The sequence below is a fragment of the Phyllostomus hastatus genome, unplaced genomic scaffold (assembly GCF_019186645.2).
Source record: "Phyllostomus hastatus isolate PE091 unplaced genomic scaffold, TTU_PhHast_1.1 phas_contig_551, whole genome shotgun sequence".
NCBI lineage: Eukaryota > Metazoa > Chordata > Mammalia > Chiroptera > Phyllostomidae > Phyllostomus > Phyllostomus hastatus.
In genome coordinates, this window is record NW_025333909.1 from 5,727,822 (window position 1) to 5,744,830 (window position 17,009).

The 17,009-nt window shown below is 39.0% G+C and overlaps 1 protein-coding gene across 1 annotated transcript in view; it reads left to right on the forward strand.

The window, feature by feature from the left end:
* Window positions 1-17,009, forward strand: part of ATP7A (ATPase copper transporting alpha) — a 102,623-nt gene that overhangs the window by 22,436 nt on the left and 63,178 nt on the right. The window contains exon 2 of the mRNA XM_045847397.1: window positions 10,600-10,740. Within this exon, the coding sequence (XP_045703353.1) occupies window positions 10,621-10,740 (120 nt within the window). The 5' untranslated portion in view covers window positions 10,600-10,620. The remainder of the gene's footprint in view (window positions 1-10,599; window positions 10,741-17,009) is intronic.

Sequence of the window (17,009 nt, forward strand, 5' to 3'; positions counted from 1 at the left end):
GTCCCGCAGAGAGGCCTGCTGGGTGCTCCCGGCTGGGACCTTACGGGTCCTCTTTTTCCTGAGAAGCTCTTGGCAAAGACTCAGACACTGACTGAACTGTGTAGCTTTGGAATAAGGACCATTATTTCCCACCTCAAGATTTGGTTTTATTTTGTAAAAATTAATTTCTTTTTTACTGTTGACATTATTACAGACGGTCCCCCATGCCTCCCTTTTCTCCCCTCCACCCAGCTCCCACCCCCTAGCCTTCCCCACATTGTTCTCTGTGTCCATGGGATACGCACATACGCATCATGTTCTTTGGCTGATCTCTTCCAGTTTCCTGCACAACACTCCCCTCCGAGACCCGTCAGTCTGGTCCGTGTAGCCATGCCTCTGCTTTTATTTTGCTTGTCAGTTTACTTGATTCATTGCATCCCACGTATGAGTGAGATCATTCGTATTTGTCTTTCTCTGCCTGGCTTGTTTCACTTAGCATAATATTTCCAGGTCCATCCATGCTGTCTTAAAAGATAAGATTTCCTTCATTTTTATGGCCAAGTAGTATTCCAGTGTGTGCGTGGACCACAGCTCTTTTATCCCCTCATCTACTGATGGACACTTGGGCTGCATCCAGACCTTGGCTGTCGTACGTGGCACTGCAGTCAACATAGGGTGCATATATTGTTTTGAGTCAGTGTTTCAGGTTTCTTTGCATATATTTCCTGAAGTAGGATTACTGGGCCAAAAGGTACTTCCATTTTTAATTTTTTTTTAATTTTATTTTAATTGTTGTTCAAGCACAGTTTTCTGCCTTTTACCCCCATCCCAGCCTACCCACCCAGCCCTCCCCACCTCCCTCCCATTTCCACCCACCCCTAGTTTTTGTCCATGGGTCCCCCATACTTGTTCCTGTAAACCCTTCCCCTTTTCCCCTGAAAGTCCCCTGAAATTTCCCCTCTCCCCTCTGGTCACTGTCAGCCTGTCCTCTATTTCAGTGTCTCTGGTTATATTTTGCCTGTTTCTTTGTTTTGTTGATTAGGTTCCTATTAAAGGTGAAATCATATCACTTTTAATTTTTTGAGGAAACTCCATATTGTTTGCCACACTACGCCTTCCCACCATCACTGTATGAGGGTTCCCTTTTCTCCATATCCAACTGAGCCATACCAGTCAGGGCTCAATCCTACTTTATTATTCAACTGTTTATAAAATTTGGCTTATTACAAGTTTTAGTCAAGGCTGAAAATGTAAATTACTAGGGCCCTTTAAAAACTAAACAGAAGCCCTGGCTGATGTAGCGCAGTGGATTGAGCATGGGCTGTGAACCAGAGCATCCAGGTTCAATTCCCAGTCAGTGTACATGCCTGGGTTGCAGGCCACAGCCCCCAGCAACCGCACATTGATGTCTGTCTCTCTCTCTCTCTCTCTCTCTCTCTCTCTCTCTTTCTTTTTCTCTCTCTTTCTCCCTCCCTTCCCTCTCTAAAAATAAATAAATAAAATTAAACATTATTTGGGAAAAAAAACCTAAACGGAATCAGATTTTTTCCTCTTTGGTCTACGGTTTATTAGAATCTTCCCTCACAGAAAATGGAACCATGCTAAAAACTTTCCTAACCATTCAGTGGTGGCTAATTGAAGAAGGGAACCATAAAAACTGTGTATATGTGGGTTGTTCATTTTTTTAAAAACCTAGAACATTTTTTTAGAGATTTTATTTATTTATTTTTAGACAGAAGGGGAAGGAGAGAGGGAGAGAAACATCAGTGTGTGGTTGCCTCTTGTGTGGCCCCCACTGAGGACCTGGCCTGCAACCCAGGCATGTGCCCCAACCAGGAATCGAACCGGCGATCCTATGGTTCACAGGCTGGCACGCAAATCCACTGAGCCACACCAGCCAGGGCTAAAACCTAGAACATTTTTGTTCATTCTCTAATACTTATATGTAGGGCCAAAACTCTTTCTTTGTATACGGGTCCTCTGGAATTCTTCCTTTTCTTTCTTGCACATACCACATCCATATTGCTTTATTGCAGATTTCCAGTTTCTAGTGTAGTTTCTTGTAAGTAGAGAGCAGCATTCTTTTAGATTTTTATGATTTCCCCCAATCTCTTCAAGTTGTTTTATGTATAGCTATTTCAGCAGTTTATCGCTCACCTTTAGTGAGTGTTTCTAAAAGGATTTACCTTTGTTTTCATAGAAAGAATAGCTCTCTTTTATACTCGTATTTCACCTGTTTACATAATATTTAACTGAATCACATGATTATAAGTTCAGTGGCCATAAACAGGCTTGGGAGCAAACACAGCTGAGCTAAGTGTGCCAACACACTCCTGGCGAGACAGGGAGTGCCTATAAGCAAGGAGTGAATATTATAGTGGTAGGAGAGAAACCATCAATCCATTGGAGGTTGGTTAAGAGAACTTTTGCAGAATGAACATTTGCTTTTTCTTACTTAATATGCCCTGAACAGTTTTCCTGTTCGTAAATGGAGATCTAGATCATGTTTTTTTTTTTAATTATTTTTTAGACAGAGGGGGAGGGAGGGAGAAAGGGAGAGAAACATCAATTGGCTGCCTCTTGCACACGCTCAGACCAGGGTCCAAACTGAACCCGCAGCCTGGGCATGTGCCTGGACTGTGAATCTAACCGGTGACCTTTTTTGCCTTTGTGGTATGATGGTCAACCAACTGAGCCATGCCAGTCACGGCTACATCCTTGTTTTTAATGGCCACATGGTATTATTCATGTATTAGGCCAAGTTCTTGCTTGCAAACAATATAAAACAGTTCTGACTCATTTAAGCAGACAAGGAATTTGTTGGTAGGCTATTAGGATTGCTTACAGAGTCAACAGGGAAGATGGTCACCCCGGCTTGGACAATGGGCAGGAACCCAGCGAGGCTAAAACAGGGCAAGGTCACCCTGGAGGAACAGTCTGGTGAGGACCTCTCCAGAGGCACTGGCTTGCTCAGTCCTTTTGCCGTCACCACCGCTGGCTTCTTCACTCTGCTGCTGCAGCTGCCGTGTAATGCCCTGTGCCTGCCACTGTGGGTTTTTGTAACTTCCCCAGGATTCAAAACCCTGGGCAGAAGCATCTGTCCAGCCAGGTCTAGAAGCACTTAGCAGCATCTCAGCTTCAAGGATGACGGGTAAGAAAATATCTCACTCTCACCTTGGCTTCAGTAGTTGGGGCAGTAATGCCCTAATACAGAAATGGAGATGGTTTCCTATTTTTGTTCTGTTTTAAGCTATATGGTAATAGTCACATTTTACTAACCTGATAGGGAGGAAGTGTTTTATTTTTGTTGTTTTCACTTATAACTTTAAACATAAATGCTCATGTGTTTATTGGTATTTTGAATTTCTTACTTTGTCAATTGCCTGACTTATAAATTACTATTTGGGTTTCTTAAGATATAATTTATATATCCTAGAAGTTACCATATCGAAGTGTATAATTCAGTGGTTTTTTAAGTATATTCACACATATTACCTAATTCTGGAACAATTCATCAGTCCTGAAAGAAACTCCATTCATATATGTTTTTGTAGTTTGTTCACATGATGTATTTTGCTGCATGAAATTTTAAATTTTTACATAATTAAATTTTAACACCTATTCCTTTATGTTTTCTGCTTTGGGTTTATGCTTTTGTTATTGCTGTTGTTAACTAATATTTGCTTTCATATCTTTGTAGCATTTTCTATTCTCTTTTTACATTTCCCTCTTTAACTCACTTGGAATTACTTTTGGTGTATGATGGGATTTAAAAGTGTTCACCTCAGATGGTTAGCACACACGTACTGAGCTGTTCCACAGGCGTGCTGTATCACAGCTGACCAGTTTGCACTGAATAAAGCTTCCTTTTTCATTGAAAAAAAATGGTTAGCACATTATGCTAACACCACTTAATGGTTTCTCCATTGACTGGAGATGGGGCTGTTATTATATACTAAATTTTTTTCTAAAATGTATTTTTCTTTATTCATTTTTACTGAATTTATTGGGGTGACATTGCTTAATAAAATTATTAGGTTTCAGGTGTACAATTCTGTGATGCATCATCTGTATATGGTATTGTGTGTTCACCACCCCAAGTCAAGTCTCCTTTTATCACCACTTGTCCCCCCTTCACCCTCTTCTACCCCCCACCCCACTTTCCCCCTGGTGATCACCAAACTGTTGTCCGTGTGTACTGAATTCTCATATATACACATACGTCTGTTTCTTGGATTTTCTCTTCTCTTGCAAGGATCTGTCTATTCTGACATCAGAACAAGACTTTTTAATAATTAATACTTTTGAAGACATTTTCATGTATGACAGGGTAATTCACATTATTATTTGTTAGTAATTTTTAAAATAAAATTAATGGCCCTGGCTGGCATAGCTCAGTGGATTGAGCGCGGGCTGCAAACCAAAGCATCGCAGGTTCGATTCCCAGTCAGGGCACATGCCTGGGTTGTAGGCCACAGCCCCCAGCAACTGCACATTGATGTTTCTCTCTCTCTCTTTCTCCCTCCCTTCCCTCTCTAAAAATAAATAAATAAATAAATAAAAATAATGACAGCCTTGAAAAGTTTGCTTAAACTGAGTTGTCATTTTAAGCCTTGCCAAACTTTTATCATTTATTTTATAGTTGTCCTTAATCAGTTATAGTAAATGTAAAATCAGTGCTTTCTCAACTTCATAAAATGGTTAAATACTGGTATTTTTTTAAAAAAATTTCATAGGTATTTAAAGTTTTTATTTTCAATAGTGGCTTGGGGCACCATTTTGTCTTAGAGCTAAAATTATAAGTTGGATTTTTCCTTATGAAGAAAGCCATAGCATTACAAGTAGTCCATGATTTACCTTCAGATTGTATCTGACACACTTGAATTTGATGGTGGTTTTAATGGGAGGAAAAGAGTTCCAACTACTAGTCTTCTTAGAATCTAAGATAGACAACTGCACCAAGGCCATTTTTGACCCATAATATGGTTGAAAAGTAGCTGGCACATTTTCATGTCAAATAATTTTCATGTCAAATCCTACTTCCCAGAAATTAGAAAGGCCTTGTCTGAGGCAAGAAAAGTTTCCCCTTATTAAAACAAAACCTGTTTTTCCCCTCCAGTCTATTATTGACACGGAAGCAGATGCTCAGCCCCTGGTGGGAAAGAAACTACTAACTGGAGAACTGTTTCTCAGTTTTGAGGAACTTGTCCCCACCTGTGTTTATTGCAGGGGACCATTATTTTTCTAGCATTTTTTGCCCTACTCTACTCCTTCCTTTGGCTGGTTTTATTTTGTGCCTTTTGCAAACACCACCCTATTAAGTTAATCCCCTGGAGGCTATTGTTAGCTCTGGACTCCAGCCTGAATTGGCTGTGTGAGCGTGGGTAAGTCTGAGTATTAAGCTTCCTTAACTTTAAAAGGAGGCTCCTACCCTCTTTATGTGGCAGGATTGTCATGAAATTCACATATATGAAAGTTTTGTCAACTCTGTGATGCTATAGAAATATGAAATATCTGTATTATTATCACAAGGATTTTTTTAAAGAAAGGCAGTGATTACCAACAGCCTAAAAAAAAAAAGGACTGACCAGCAAAGCATGTTGCCTTTTCTTAATTTTTAATGTTCTGTTGTTTTTTGACCTCACTAGTGTGTCTTTATTGGCTCCTAATCTTTTGGACATGATCAAATGAAAAGAACAATTATGTTTTAAAACATACACTTGTCCACTCCAGCTGTTTCATCTGGAGCCTTAGTCCTGTGTTTATATAATGGCAGTTGTCTGATGAAAGAGATTAGGCACCCAGTATTTTGAAAACAGGTTAAGGAGTAAGATCAATTTTCATTTCAAAGGCTTGCACAATTTAAATGAATTAGATGAATTACATAAAGTAAGAGATAAGCTAATGCTTTCCCCTTTGATTTTCCATTTGGAGGTGGTCATGATTTTAAATAAAGGAAACAGGTAGAAAAACTTATATTGATTTGGAAATATTCTGTAGCTACCCTGAGTGCAACACTAGTTCAGTGCTGTTTGCAAAGCTTGAACTCGTCAATTTGTTTAACAAACGGGTACTTTTAGAGCCGTGGTAAAATAGGCTGGATGATTTTGACTGCTTATATGTTGGAATTTATTATTGGTCTCACTTACTGAATTATTTCAGTTTCGATGACTTTTCTCTTAATTTCTGCACATTCCCTATGTATTTTTTCTTTATTCTGCCCTAAAATAGGCTAGTTTTTAAAAATCTTTTCCCTCCAGCTTTATTGAGGTATAACTGACATAAAAATTGTATGTATTTAAGGAATACAACATGATGTTTTGATACATTACACACTGTGAAATGATAACTACAATTAGGCTATTTAACATATCCATCACCTCACACAGTTTCCAATTTTTGTTAAAAAACTCTTAAGATCTCACTTACCAAATTTCAAGTACATAACACAATACTATGCACTGTAGTCACCCTGCTGTATGTACGTTAGATCTATAGAGTTTATTCATCCTGCAAAACTGAGACTTTGAACCCTTGGATCAACATCTCTCCACTTCCCCCACTGCCCAGCCCCTGTGACCACCATTTTAGTCTCTGCTTCTAAGAGTTGGACATAACCTAAGACATGTTAACTGTTAGTTGAGTATTTGGAACACTGTTGAAATGAGCATTGCTGTTCATATTTCCTTGTGCACATGTGTGAGACTTTCTGCGGGGTAATAAATATGCCCAGGACTGAAAATGTTGTATTTTGGCATATGCCTGTCTTCAGCTCTACCAGATATTGCCAAGCGGGTTCCATAGTGGTTGTACTAATTTACACTCTTTTTTTATTGTTGCTCAGGTGCAGTTGTCACCATTTTCCCCCCACCACTACCCCCCACCCCACCTCCCACCCTTGGTCCTACCCCCCTGTGGCTTTGTCCCTGTGTGCTTTTTACATGTTCTTTGATGACCCTTCTCCTCCCACCCTGTTATTCCCCTCCCCCTCCCTCTCTGGCTACTGTCAGTTTGTTCTTTATTTCCATGTTTTTGGTTTTATTTTGCTTGTTCATTTATTTTATTGACTAGGTTCCAGCACAATTTATAATATCCAAGTGCTGGAAGCAGCCTAAGTTCCCATCTGTCAATGAGTGGATCAAAACACTGTGGTACATTTACCCAATGGAATAGTACCCAGCAGAAAGAAAGAAGGAGCTCCTCCCCTTTGTGACAGCGTGGATGGAGCTGGAGAGCATTATGCTAAGTGAAGTAAGCCAGGCGGTGAGGGACAAATACCATATGATCTCACCTATAAGTGGAACCTAATCAACAGAACAAACAAGCGAGCAAAATATGACTAACTTACACTCTTACCAGCTGAATTAGAGAGATCCTGTTCCTCCACATCCTCAGTAACACTTGTTATTGTCAGATTTTGAATTTTTTGTCTACCTTATGAGTATGAATCATGTTCATTGTGCTTTTAATTTGCATTTCCTTGATTACCATAGTGATAAAAACTGTACCAGGTAGAACTGAATGCAAAAAGAACTTTAAGTTTTACTGTAAAATTTTATTGCGAATTCAGAAACCTTTTCTAAATTATGGGAACTATTTTTAGGGGGATTTTATGAACAATGTTGGAACTTTTGTGGTCAGCTTTATGAAGTGGTTTTTGAGCAATTGGACTTCATGCATATGATGTTTGTACATAACTTCAGCTCTTTCTGTTTTGAGACCAGAGATGCTGATCTAGTCATAATACTGTTCCTCCTTTCGGGAATGTTATTACCAATGGTGATTACCATTTGTATTTAGGGAGTGACTCAAAAACACTGTAATATCTAGATGTTATTTCCCACAATGTTGCTGGATGCTCTTGTTCTCAGAGTCGCCTCATTACTAATAGCTGCATGCCAGGTTTGTTTAATATTGTGATCTCTCAGAAGCCTGCATTTTTGCCACACCATATGAAATTGTTTATGCTCTTACTCTGTTTTCTGAGTCATTTTGCTAAATGTAATGGGAGGTTAAAAAAAATGTTCTTGACTTTGTACCTGTCTTTGAGACATTAAAAATTCAAAAGGTGGACATTAACTATATTACAAAATATTTTTAACCACAGAAATGGAGATTACATGGAGGGTTAGCAACAGGGGAGTGGGAGGAGGAGAGAGGGGGAAAAGGTACAGAGAATAAGTAGCATAGACGGTAGGTAGAAAATAGACAGGGGGAGGGCAAGAATAGTATGGGAAATGTAGAAGCTAAAGAACTTATGACACATGGACGTGAACTAAAGGGGGGAATGTGGGTGGGAGGGGGTGTGCAGGGTGGAGGGGAATGAAGGGGGGGTAATGGGACAACTGTAATAGCATAATCAATAAAATATATTTTAAAAAATATTTTTTATATTTTATATATTTTCATAGAGTTTATATATTGTCTCTCACGTGCCCCCACTGGGGACCTGGCCCGCAACCCAGGCATGTGCCCTGACGGGGACTCAACCAGTGACCCTTTGGTTCATAGGCTGGCACTCAGTCCAGTTAGCCACACCACCCAGGGCTATTTGTTTAATATTCTTTATTCCCTTTTTCACTGTTCTGTTTTGGAAGCTATATATTGTTTTTTAGTCTCTTGCCGGTTATCCTTAAGTTTTTAACATGTATTCTTAAGAAAATCTAGGTTTTACGTGTTTCTTTATATATATTCTGAATAAGACCAAGGACCTTAGAATGCCTTAATTACAAACTCCCATCCATATTATTGCTTTCTAGTATTTCAGGTCTATTGTTTTTTTATGTGTGTTTGTGCCCGTGTCTGTGTTTGAATAGACAGTGCATTATGGTATAACATTCAGACAGTAGAAGAGAGACTAGATCTTAATTGTTCTCACCACAAAAAATGGTACGTGATGAGACAGGTGTTAGTAATGGTGGAAGTCACATCGCAACATAAAAAGTGTATCAAACCAACACATTGTGCACCTTAAACTACACAATGTTATGCCAGTTACATCTCAGTTTGTAAAAAAGGTATAAAGGGTTATACCGTGAAATTTTTTTTTCTCACTCTCATCCCCTGACCATTCAGTTCTCCTCACCAAAGGAAACCACTGTTGCCATGGGATCTATTCGGTTGATCCATATGAAGCTGCCAACATTGGACTATTTTGATATGCAGCAATGGCAACTTCGTGCAGTTCAAATTAATAGCCGTGAAAAAACCAGATTCTTGTTTCCATGGAATTTTCATTCTGCTGAGAAGTGTTTTAGTTAATGATTTCAGTGTCACAAATTACCCCAAAATTTAGTGGCCTAAAACATTATTTCGGGGTTTCCGTGGGCCATGAATCTGGGAGTGGTGTAGCTGTGTGATTCTGGCTCAAGGGCTCTGGTGATATAGTAGTCAATACGTCAGCTGGGGCTGCAGGCATCAAAAGCAGGGGTGTCAAACTCATTTTCACCGGGGGCCACGTCAGTCTCACGGTTGCCTTCAAAGGGCCAGATGTAATTTTAGGGCTGTATAAGTGTAACTACTGAACAGTTAACTAAGAGCTCGTCACTACCACCAGGTAAAAACAAGGTGCTGAGCTGGATAAAACAAGGTGGAGGGTTGGATTCGGCCCTTGGGCCTTGTGCTTGCCACCTGTGATCTAAAGGCTTAACTGAGTCTGAAGGATCAGCTTCCAAGACAGTTCACTCACCTGGCCATTGGCAGGAGGACTCAGGTCTTGCTCGTTGTTGACAGGACACCTCAGTTTCTTCGCACATAAACCTCTTCATAATGTTGCATTCTTGTGACATGGCAGGTGACTTTCCCCAGGTCTGATGATTCAAGAGAGAGGACAAGGAGGAAACTACAGTGACTCCTCTCCATGCCTTGCAGTGCTTTTTATGACCTAGTCTGGGAAGTCACACCTCCTTGCTTCTACCATATTCTGTTCGTTGGAAGCAAGTCACTGAATCCAGGCCACGCTCAAGGGGACGGGGGTTAAATTCCACCTCTGGAAGGAAGGAGTAACAAAGAATGTGTAAACATACTGTTAAAACCATCACAGGAAGACAGATAATAAGCAATAAACATAAGAAGTAAATTAGAGAATACATTAGAATGTGATAAGTTCTATGAAAAAAGAAAACAGAGCAGAGGCACGGGGAATCAGAGTGTGTGTTTGTGGAAGGATGTGGGTTGCAATTTAAAACAGGGTGGTCAGTGTAAGACTCATTAAAGCTAGCAAAGCGGATAATCCGGAAGAAGAAAGCCCCAAACCAAGGGAACCCGTAAAGCAAAGGCCCTGAAATGGGAACAACGTGACGTGCGAGGAAAGAGTGCTGACTATATTTTATTAGTACTACATTTTCGGTTGAGGTAGTGGGGGAAAGTTGAGGAAGTGTTCTTTTTTTTTAAGATTTTATTTATTTTTAGAGAGGGAAGGGGGGGGAGAGAGAGACAGAGAGACATCAATGTGCGGTTGCTGGGGGTCATGGCCTGCAACCCAGGCATGTGCCCTGGCTGGGAATCGAACCTGCGACGCTTTGGTTCCCAGCCCGTGCTCAATCCACTGAGCTACACCAGCCAGGGCTGAGGAAGTGTTCTTTCCATGGCTGAAGTTAATGAGTTCACTGTTCCTCATAGGAATGTAAAGAAGAAATCAAAATGGATCCAAATATGAGCGTGAGTTGTGTCAGCATCTCTGTGGAGGGGATGACGTGTAGTTCCTGCGTCTGGACCATCGAGCAGCACATTGGAAAACTGAACGGTGTGCATCACATTAAAGTAAGTGACCCTCCGGGAATTAGTGAAGTCGCAGAGTTCAGACTGGGTCCGACTTCTCAGTGAAGTACGTACAGCATTTACCCTTCCTGTCTCTACAATATTCCCGTCTGTGATTCAGACTGCTCCTAAGATCTTGAGCCAATGGACTTCAATTTGCCTTGTTTTCATGACAAAAAAAATGGCTAATTGGCATATAGTGATTCTTTATGCAGTTTAATACAAAATTTCTTCAAATCAAGAGTCATGTGAAGGGCGGTGGCAATACGTGGGTAGTTCTTTTCCGTGTCTGAAACAGTAGGTGATTTTTTTTTCCATGTCTGAGTTTCATATTCATCTTGGCAAGAGAGAGCCAAGTAAGCTTTGGATCCATTCTTACTATTTCTGTGGCGGGAAAGCAGTGCTCACATCTGTTGTCGGTACCACACACTCTGGTCAGCTAAGACTGTGTGGATAGTTGTGGTTAAAAAAGCTTTATTTACATAACGTGCTAAGCTGTCTGCAAAGCTTTCTGCCCATAGGAGTACTTAGATATGAATTTTCCACTTTCCCATGCTCCACAAGTAGGATTTTCTTCTGTATTCACCATTTACCTTCACATAACTCCAGGCTTAAAGGCTGTTTATTTTCATCCCCCCTTCCCCTGCCCCCCCCCCATGGATGCTGCTTTCTTTAATTCGCTTTGGAGAGATTTCCACGTTGGAAAAGCTGAGAAGTGACAGTATTTACAACATTGAGGGTTTTGTCAAACTCCTTTACCTTCAAAATATTCAAATTTATTAAAAAATTTTGTAATTTTTTCACTAATTGGTAAACTATCCAAAAATCAGGCAGATATTTTGCAGTGTGTTGATTTGAAAAGAGGATGGCCAAGGTGATCCCACAGCCTTCCCACCCAAAGATTTAAAAACAAGTTTAATTTCAGTGCATAGTAACTGACACCTGCATTTGATTTTACCTGCAAATGAAACCAATTACATGTCCTCCAGTTGATCTAAGGGGCTGGTGCTGGGCGCTAAATGGAAGCTAAATCTTACTAATTGTCTGTGCTAATTGGAGTAAAGCTACTTACCATCAAAAAACTAGTTCACATAATTTTTCTCCCAGTGACTTTGGTATTTACTCTTTGCCTAGCAAACTTTTTTACATTAATACCTGTTTTGCTAATATATCCATGTATCAGGGAATGGCTAAATCCTGCTTTGACGTTTGCAGGTACTTTCCTGTATAGATTTTTTAAAAAGCCTATTATATCACACTCATTTGTAAGGCTGCTGTTTCTACTGCATCTTCCCAGAACTCACCTCTGTTAATAAAGCCTGTTTAAGGTAAAGAAAAAAACAAAACGCATTTGAATTAGATTAAGTGTAAAGGGAAAGTAGCAGCGATGTGATGTGAAAGCACTTTGTGTTATCAGCAGTGATTCATAGGGATCCCGGTGACAGATGCTTAGGGCCATGCTTTCCAGCGCACGCTCGCAATTTGATTGCCCGAAACAAAAGGAAGCACACCATCTCTGCCTTTTCCAGCTCGCCTGTCCTCTTTTAGTCGAAAGCCCACATAGAATATCGTTTTAATATCTCTTCTTTTATTCTTGCTTTAAAAAGTATTTTATTGGGTGAGGGGCAGATGAAGGAGGGCAAAGGAAGTCAAATACGAGGTGATGAAAGGAGACTAGACTTCGGGTAGTCAGAACACAACGGAGTGTGCAGATGTTGGATTATAAATTGTAACCTGAAATTTATATGATGTTACTAAGCAATGTTTTCCAATATATTTAATAAAAAATATTTTACTGAGTGTTTCTCCTAGGCCCAGAAACAGATTTATTGTGAAGTTAAAGAAGCTTACGTTTCATAGCCCCTAGCTTAATAGTGGCACCTTCTGACACCCTGGACGGAGTGTTAGCAATAGGTTCACATGGTTACACGTCTTTGCAAAAGTAAAATATTTTGCCTTGGCTGGTGTGGCTCAGTGGGTTGAGTGCCAGCCTGCAAACCAAAGGGTCACCGGTTCGATTCCCAGTCAGGGCACATGCCTGGGTTGCCGGCCAGGTCATTGGTAGGGGCGTGCAATAGGCAACCAACCACACGTTGATACTTCTGTCCCTCTCTTTCTCCCTCCCTTGCCCTCTCTCTAAAAATACATACATAAAATCTTTAAAAAACATATAAAATATTTCAACCACAATCCTTTAAGTCTGTTGTCTAACGCCACTTTGACTCCCCTCCCCGTTAGACTTCCCCTTTGTGTTGGGTGGTACTGGATGTGCCGTGGGCACCTGGAGGATCTGCCCAAGAGGAGGTTGAGTTGGGGATATATTTAGTTTGGGGTTACTAGGATATTTAGCTATATGTGGTTCTTAGTCACTTGTGTGTACAGCGACATTTTTGCTCAAAATTGTGGTATAGGAATGGCTTCCAGCAACACTGCTGCCCACCGACTCACCCAGGGCCAGGGCAGGTAGATTTTTACCTTGGATTGGACCTTTCTTTGAAACTTGGGGTGAAGTTCAACTAAATCAGAGACCTAAGCCTCCTTGAATAACCGATTCTATATCTTCTTGGAAGAATGATTATTACCTAGGACTTTATATTAAGCAAAATGCGATATTACTCTAATACAGTGTTTGAAAAAGGAATGTTCAATGTTCAATACACTATCATTTGCCATAGCAAAAATTAAGAAACAAAAAAAAGTTCCAAACAGAAATCAAAAAGACGAATCACTGTAGGCCGATATGGAACAATATCTAACATATACTTGCTAAGTAAAAAGCCAAGGTGCAGAACAATATTTATAGTGAGATTCCATTTATATAAAGGGATATATATATACATATAAATATATACATATAGATATACATATATACATATAAACCATTTTGTAGTCATAGTCTATTTCTGGAAGGATATATACACTACAAACTGATAACTACTTCCCTTTGAGAGAGAGATTTTACTCTGTACATGTGTAACCTTTTCAAGAATTAAAAAATAGTTAAATTTAAGGGAAGCAAGCAACATATTGATCTACAGAATGAATTGAGTTACTGCCAGCATCTGGGTGGTCATTTTGTAAAAGGATAGTCTATATTAGCAGAATGGATGACAGCCTTTATCTACATGAAGGGAGAAAGCACTCAGAGTTGGCAGTTTAAATTTCAAGGACAAAGTAATTTGCTAATAAAGCATTAACCTTTGGAGTCATTCAGTACTTATATCTAATTAAATTTGTTTTTACATTTCTACTTTCAAAAAGGCCAACCAATCGCAGAGAAAGACCTTCACATTATCTGCCTATTTCATTTCCCCCCTTAACAGACCGCTGGGGTGATTAAATTAAACTTCAGGTTAATCCCTTCAAAGTCTGCAGTCTTGACAGTGGCAGAAACAAACAAGAGTATTACACTCGCAACTTGACAATTTAAGACACAATTCCCAAAATGTATTTAGGAGCTGAAGCTGCAGTAAGAAATAATCATCCATTCTACTTCTGCTAAAATTACAGACTCCTTGACTATTCACTCTCCTTGAATTGTGTTAAAGCTCTGACCTGTTCCACTGAAGCGTTTTTCTTTTCCATAAAGCAACCACACTCAACGTGACGTCACAATTGCATCACTTCGTGTCAATTTTATTCCAAATCCTACCAGAACTTTTTGACTTAGTCAAAACAATGTCCTCCCCAAACCTGGTTTCTAAATTCACTGCAAATTAGTCTTAGGAAATGTAATCTCAGAAACTAGGATCTAGAAATGTTAAACCTTGACATTCTCTAAAAAGTGACCAATATTTATGTATTAACATGTCGAGGTAAATTCTGACTATAAAGTATTTTTGGACATGGAAATTTTTCTATATGATTCCTAGAAAGAGGTGCATCTACCTTTTGTAGCCACTGAAACTTAAACATTTGGGGGGACTTGCTTTAAGAAAAATAATCCAGCCCTTTCTGGTGTGGCTCAGCAGGTCAGGCACTGGCCTGTGAACTGAAAGGTCACCGGTTTGATTCCCGGTTAGGGCACATGCCCACGTTGCAGGCCAGGTCCCCGATTGGAGGCGTGTGAGAGGCAACCAATCAATGTTTCTCTCCCTCTCTCTCCTCCCTTCTCCTCTCTGTAAAAAATAAATAAAATCTTTTTTTTTAAAAGAAAAAGAATCCAAGACTGAAAACAATTCTGTTCAAAAGTAAATATTCTGAACAAGTAATAAAGTTACAATTTACAAAAATTTTTGCTCTGGCTGACATAGCTCAGTGGATTGAGCGTGGGCTGCGAATCAAAGTGTTGCAGGTGCGATTCCCAGTCAGGGTACATGCCTGGGTTGCAGGCCATGACCCCAGCAACTACACATTGATGTATCTCTCTCTCTCTCTCTTTCTCCTTCCCTTCCCTCTCTAAGAAATAAATAAATAAAATCTTAAAAAAATTTAAAGCTCATAAATACTATAAAATCCATAAAATAACAGATGTAATACTAATGCTTAATACACGTCTACCTCTACATTTTATTTTCTTATAGTTTTGCCTGTATACTCTGCTGCTTCATTTAACAATGCTCTTGTAAAAACACTTTTCAATCTAGAGAAAAGAAACATAACTGTCTTTCTTACAGGTCAAAAATATATTTTTTAATGAAAGTTTAGAAAAGTTCCTTACAACAGCATGACTAGGTACTGACAAATTTTTAGGCCTGCTGTCACCTTTAGAAAAAAAATATCCAGTTTCTTTCATATAGGAGCTATATGATTTCAGGGCGTTTCCAAAAAGCTTACTTATGCAGAGATTAGTTTCAAATATTCTTTGACCTGATAATAGTCACTTACCAGTTTTACATTGGGCCCTACAGCTTCCTGGAAGAATGGTGTGAAGAGGGACTTTCACTATTTCCTTTTCATTACTTTAATTTTGATAATCAATAATTATACATGAGTTGTATACTTTTGGAAGTAAAACCAATATATCTTAGCAATGAAATTCTGACAAAGCACTCAGTTTACAGATCATTTAATTAATGAAATTAATGCTACAACTTAAAAAGACTAACAAAATCCCAGTATCTTTTTCATTTTTGAAATAGTTGGGTTTTGAATTTTTATATTGTAAGAATGTCTTCTGCTAGTTTATAAATTGGTTTCTATTTTAACTGGTAACCTTTATTGAGGTTGGTCAAAAAGTCTGTGTAAGTAGAGCTTGATGATTTACTTTATGATATCATAATTTTTAGTATTCTGTGCTGAAACATCAAAGTAGAGTGTTACGTGAGTAATATGCACATATTTTAAAAAACAATGGAATTTGTATTGAGATATATTATACATATCTCAATGAGATTCCTATTATGTATTAAAATAGTTCTTACTTGAGTCAGAAATATATTGTAGCCCTGGCCCCATAGCTCAGTTGGTTAGAGTGTCATCCCAATACACCAATGTTGCTCGTTCGATCCCAGGTCAGGGCACATACAAGAATCAACTAACAAATGCATAACTAAGTGGAACAACAAATTAGTGTTTCTGTTTGTGTCTCAAATCAATAAAAACGTTTTTTAAAGATATTGTAAGTGGTGAATCAAACATTAGAAACTCAAGATAGTTGATGAATCATGTCATGTTTAAAAATGGGGAAATTTTACATTATACTAATTGTCAATTCTCATAAAAACCCAAAGAAACATATTCTCTAAATCATTTTAAACCTAAAGCAGTAGGGCACAAGATAGGAAATGTAGGAGGGAAGACAAACAGGGAACTAAAATTTGGTTCAGACTCTAGAAAACAATTTATATCCATAAATCACACATTACTCATATTACAGGAGTAGAATTTTAGTTACTCAAGAAATTTCAAGATCATCCTGCCTTTTCAGTTACAGATGGAAAAAGAACATGGACTTGGAGTTACATAAACCTGTATCTATATCGTAGCTTTCATTTTCCTGCTGGGTTTTCTGGGCAATGCGTTCAGTTTGCTAAGCTTCATAAATGTCACTGGATCACCTTTTATTATCAGATGAGAAGGGATACGAAAGAGAAAAATGTGCTGATGACAACCCCAAAAGTGGTAGTTGCACAGTTTTTAGCTTTTATGGAAAGTTACAGCTAAAAAGGATTATCTGCTTCAGTTTGTCAAGAAACTATAGCTCTTTGTGAGTTAGGGAGATTTCTCCAAGGTCTGGCTTTCATCTTACTTGAGAACAGCTTGTGCAGCCTTTGTCTGTTTATGAAAATTATACAGAAATCACAGGCAGATAAAGTATGCTCTGCCTGAGT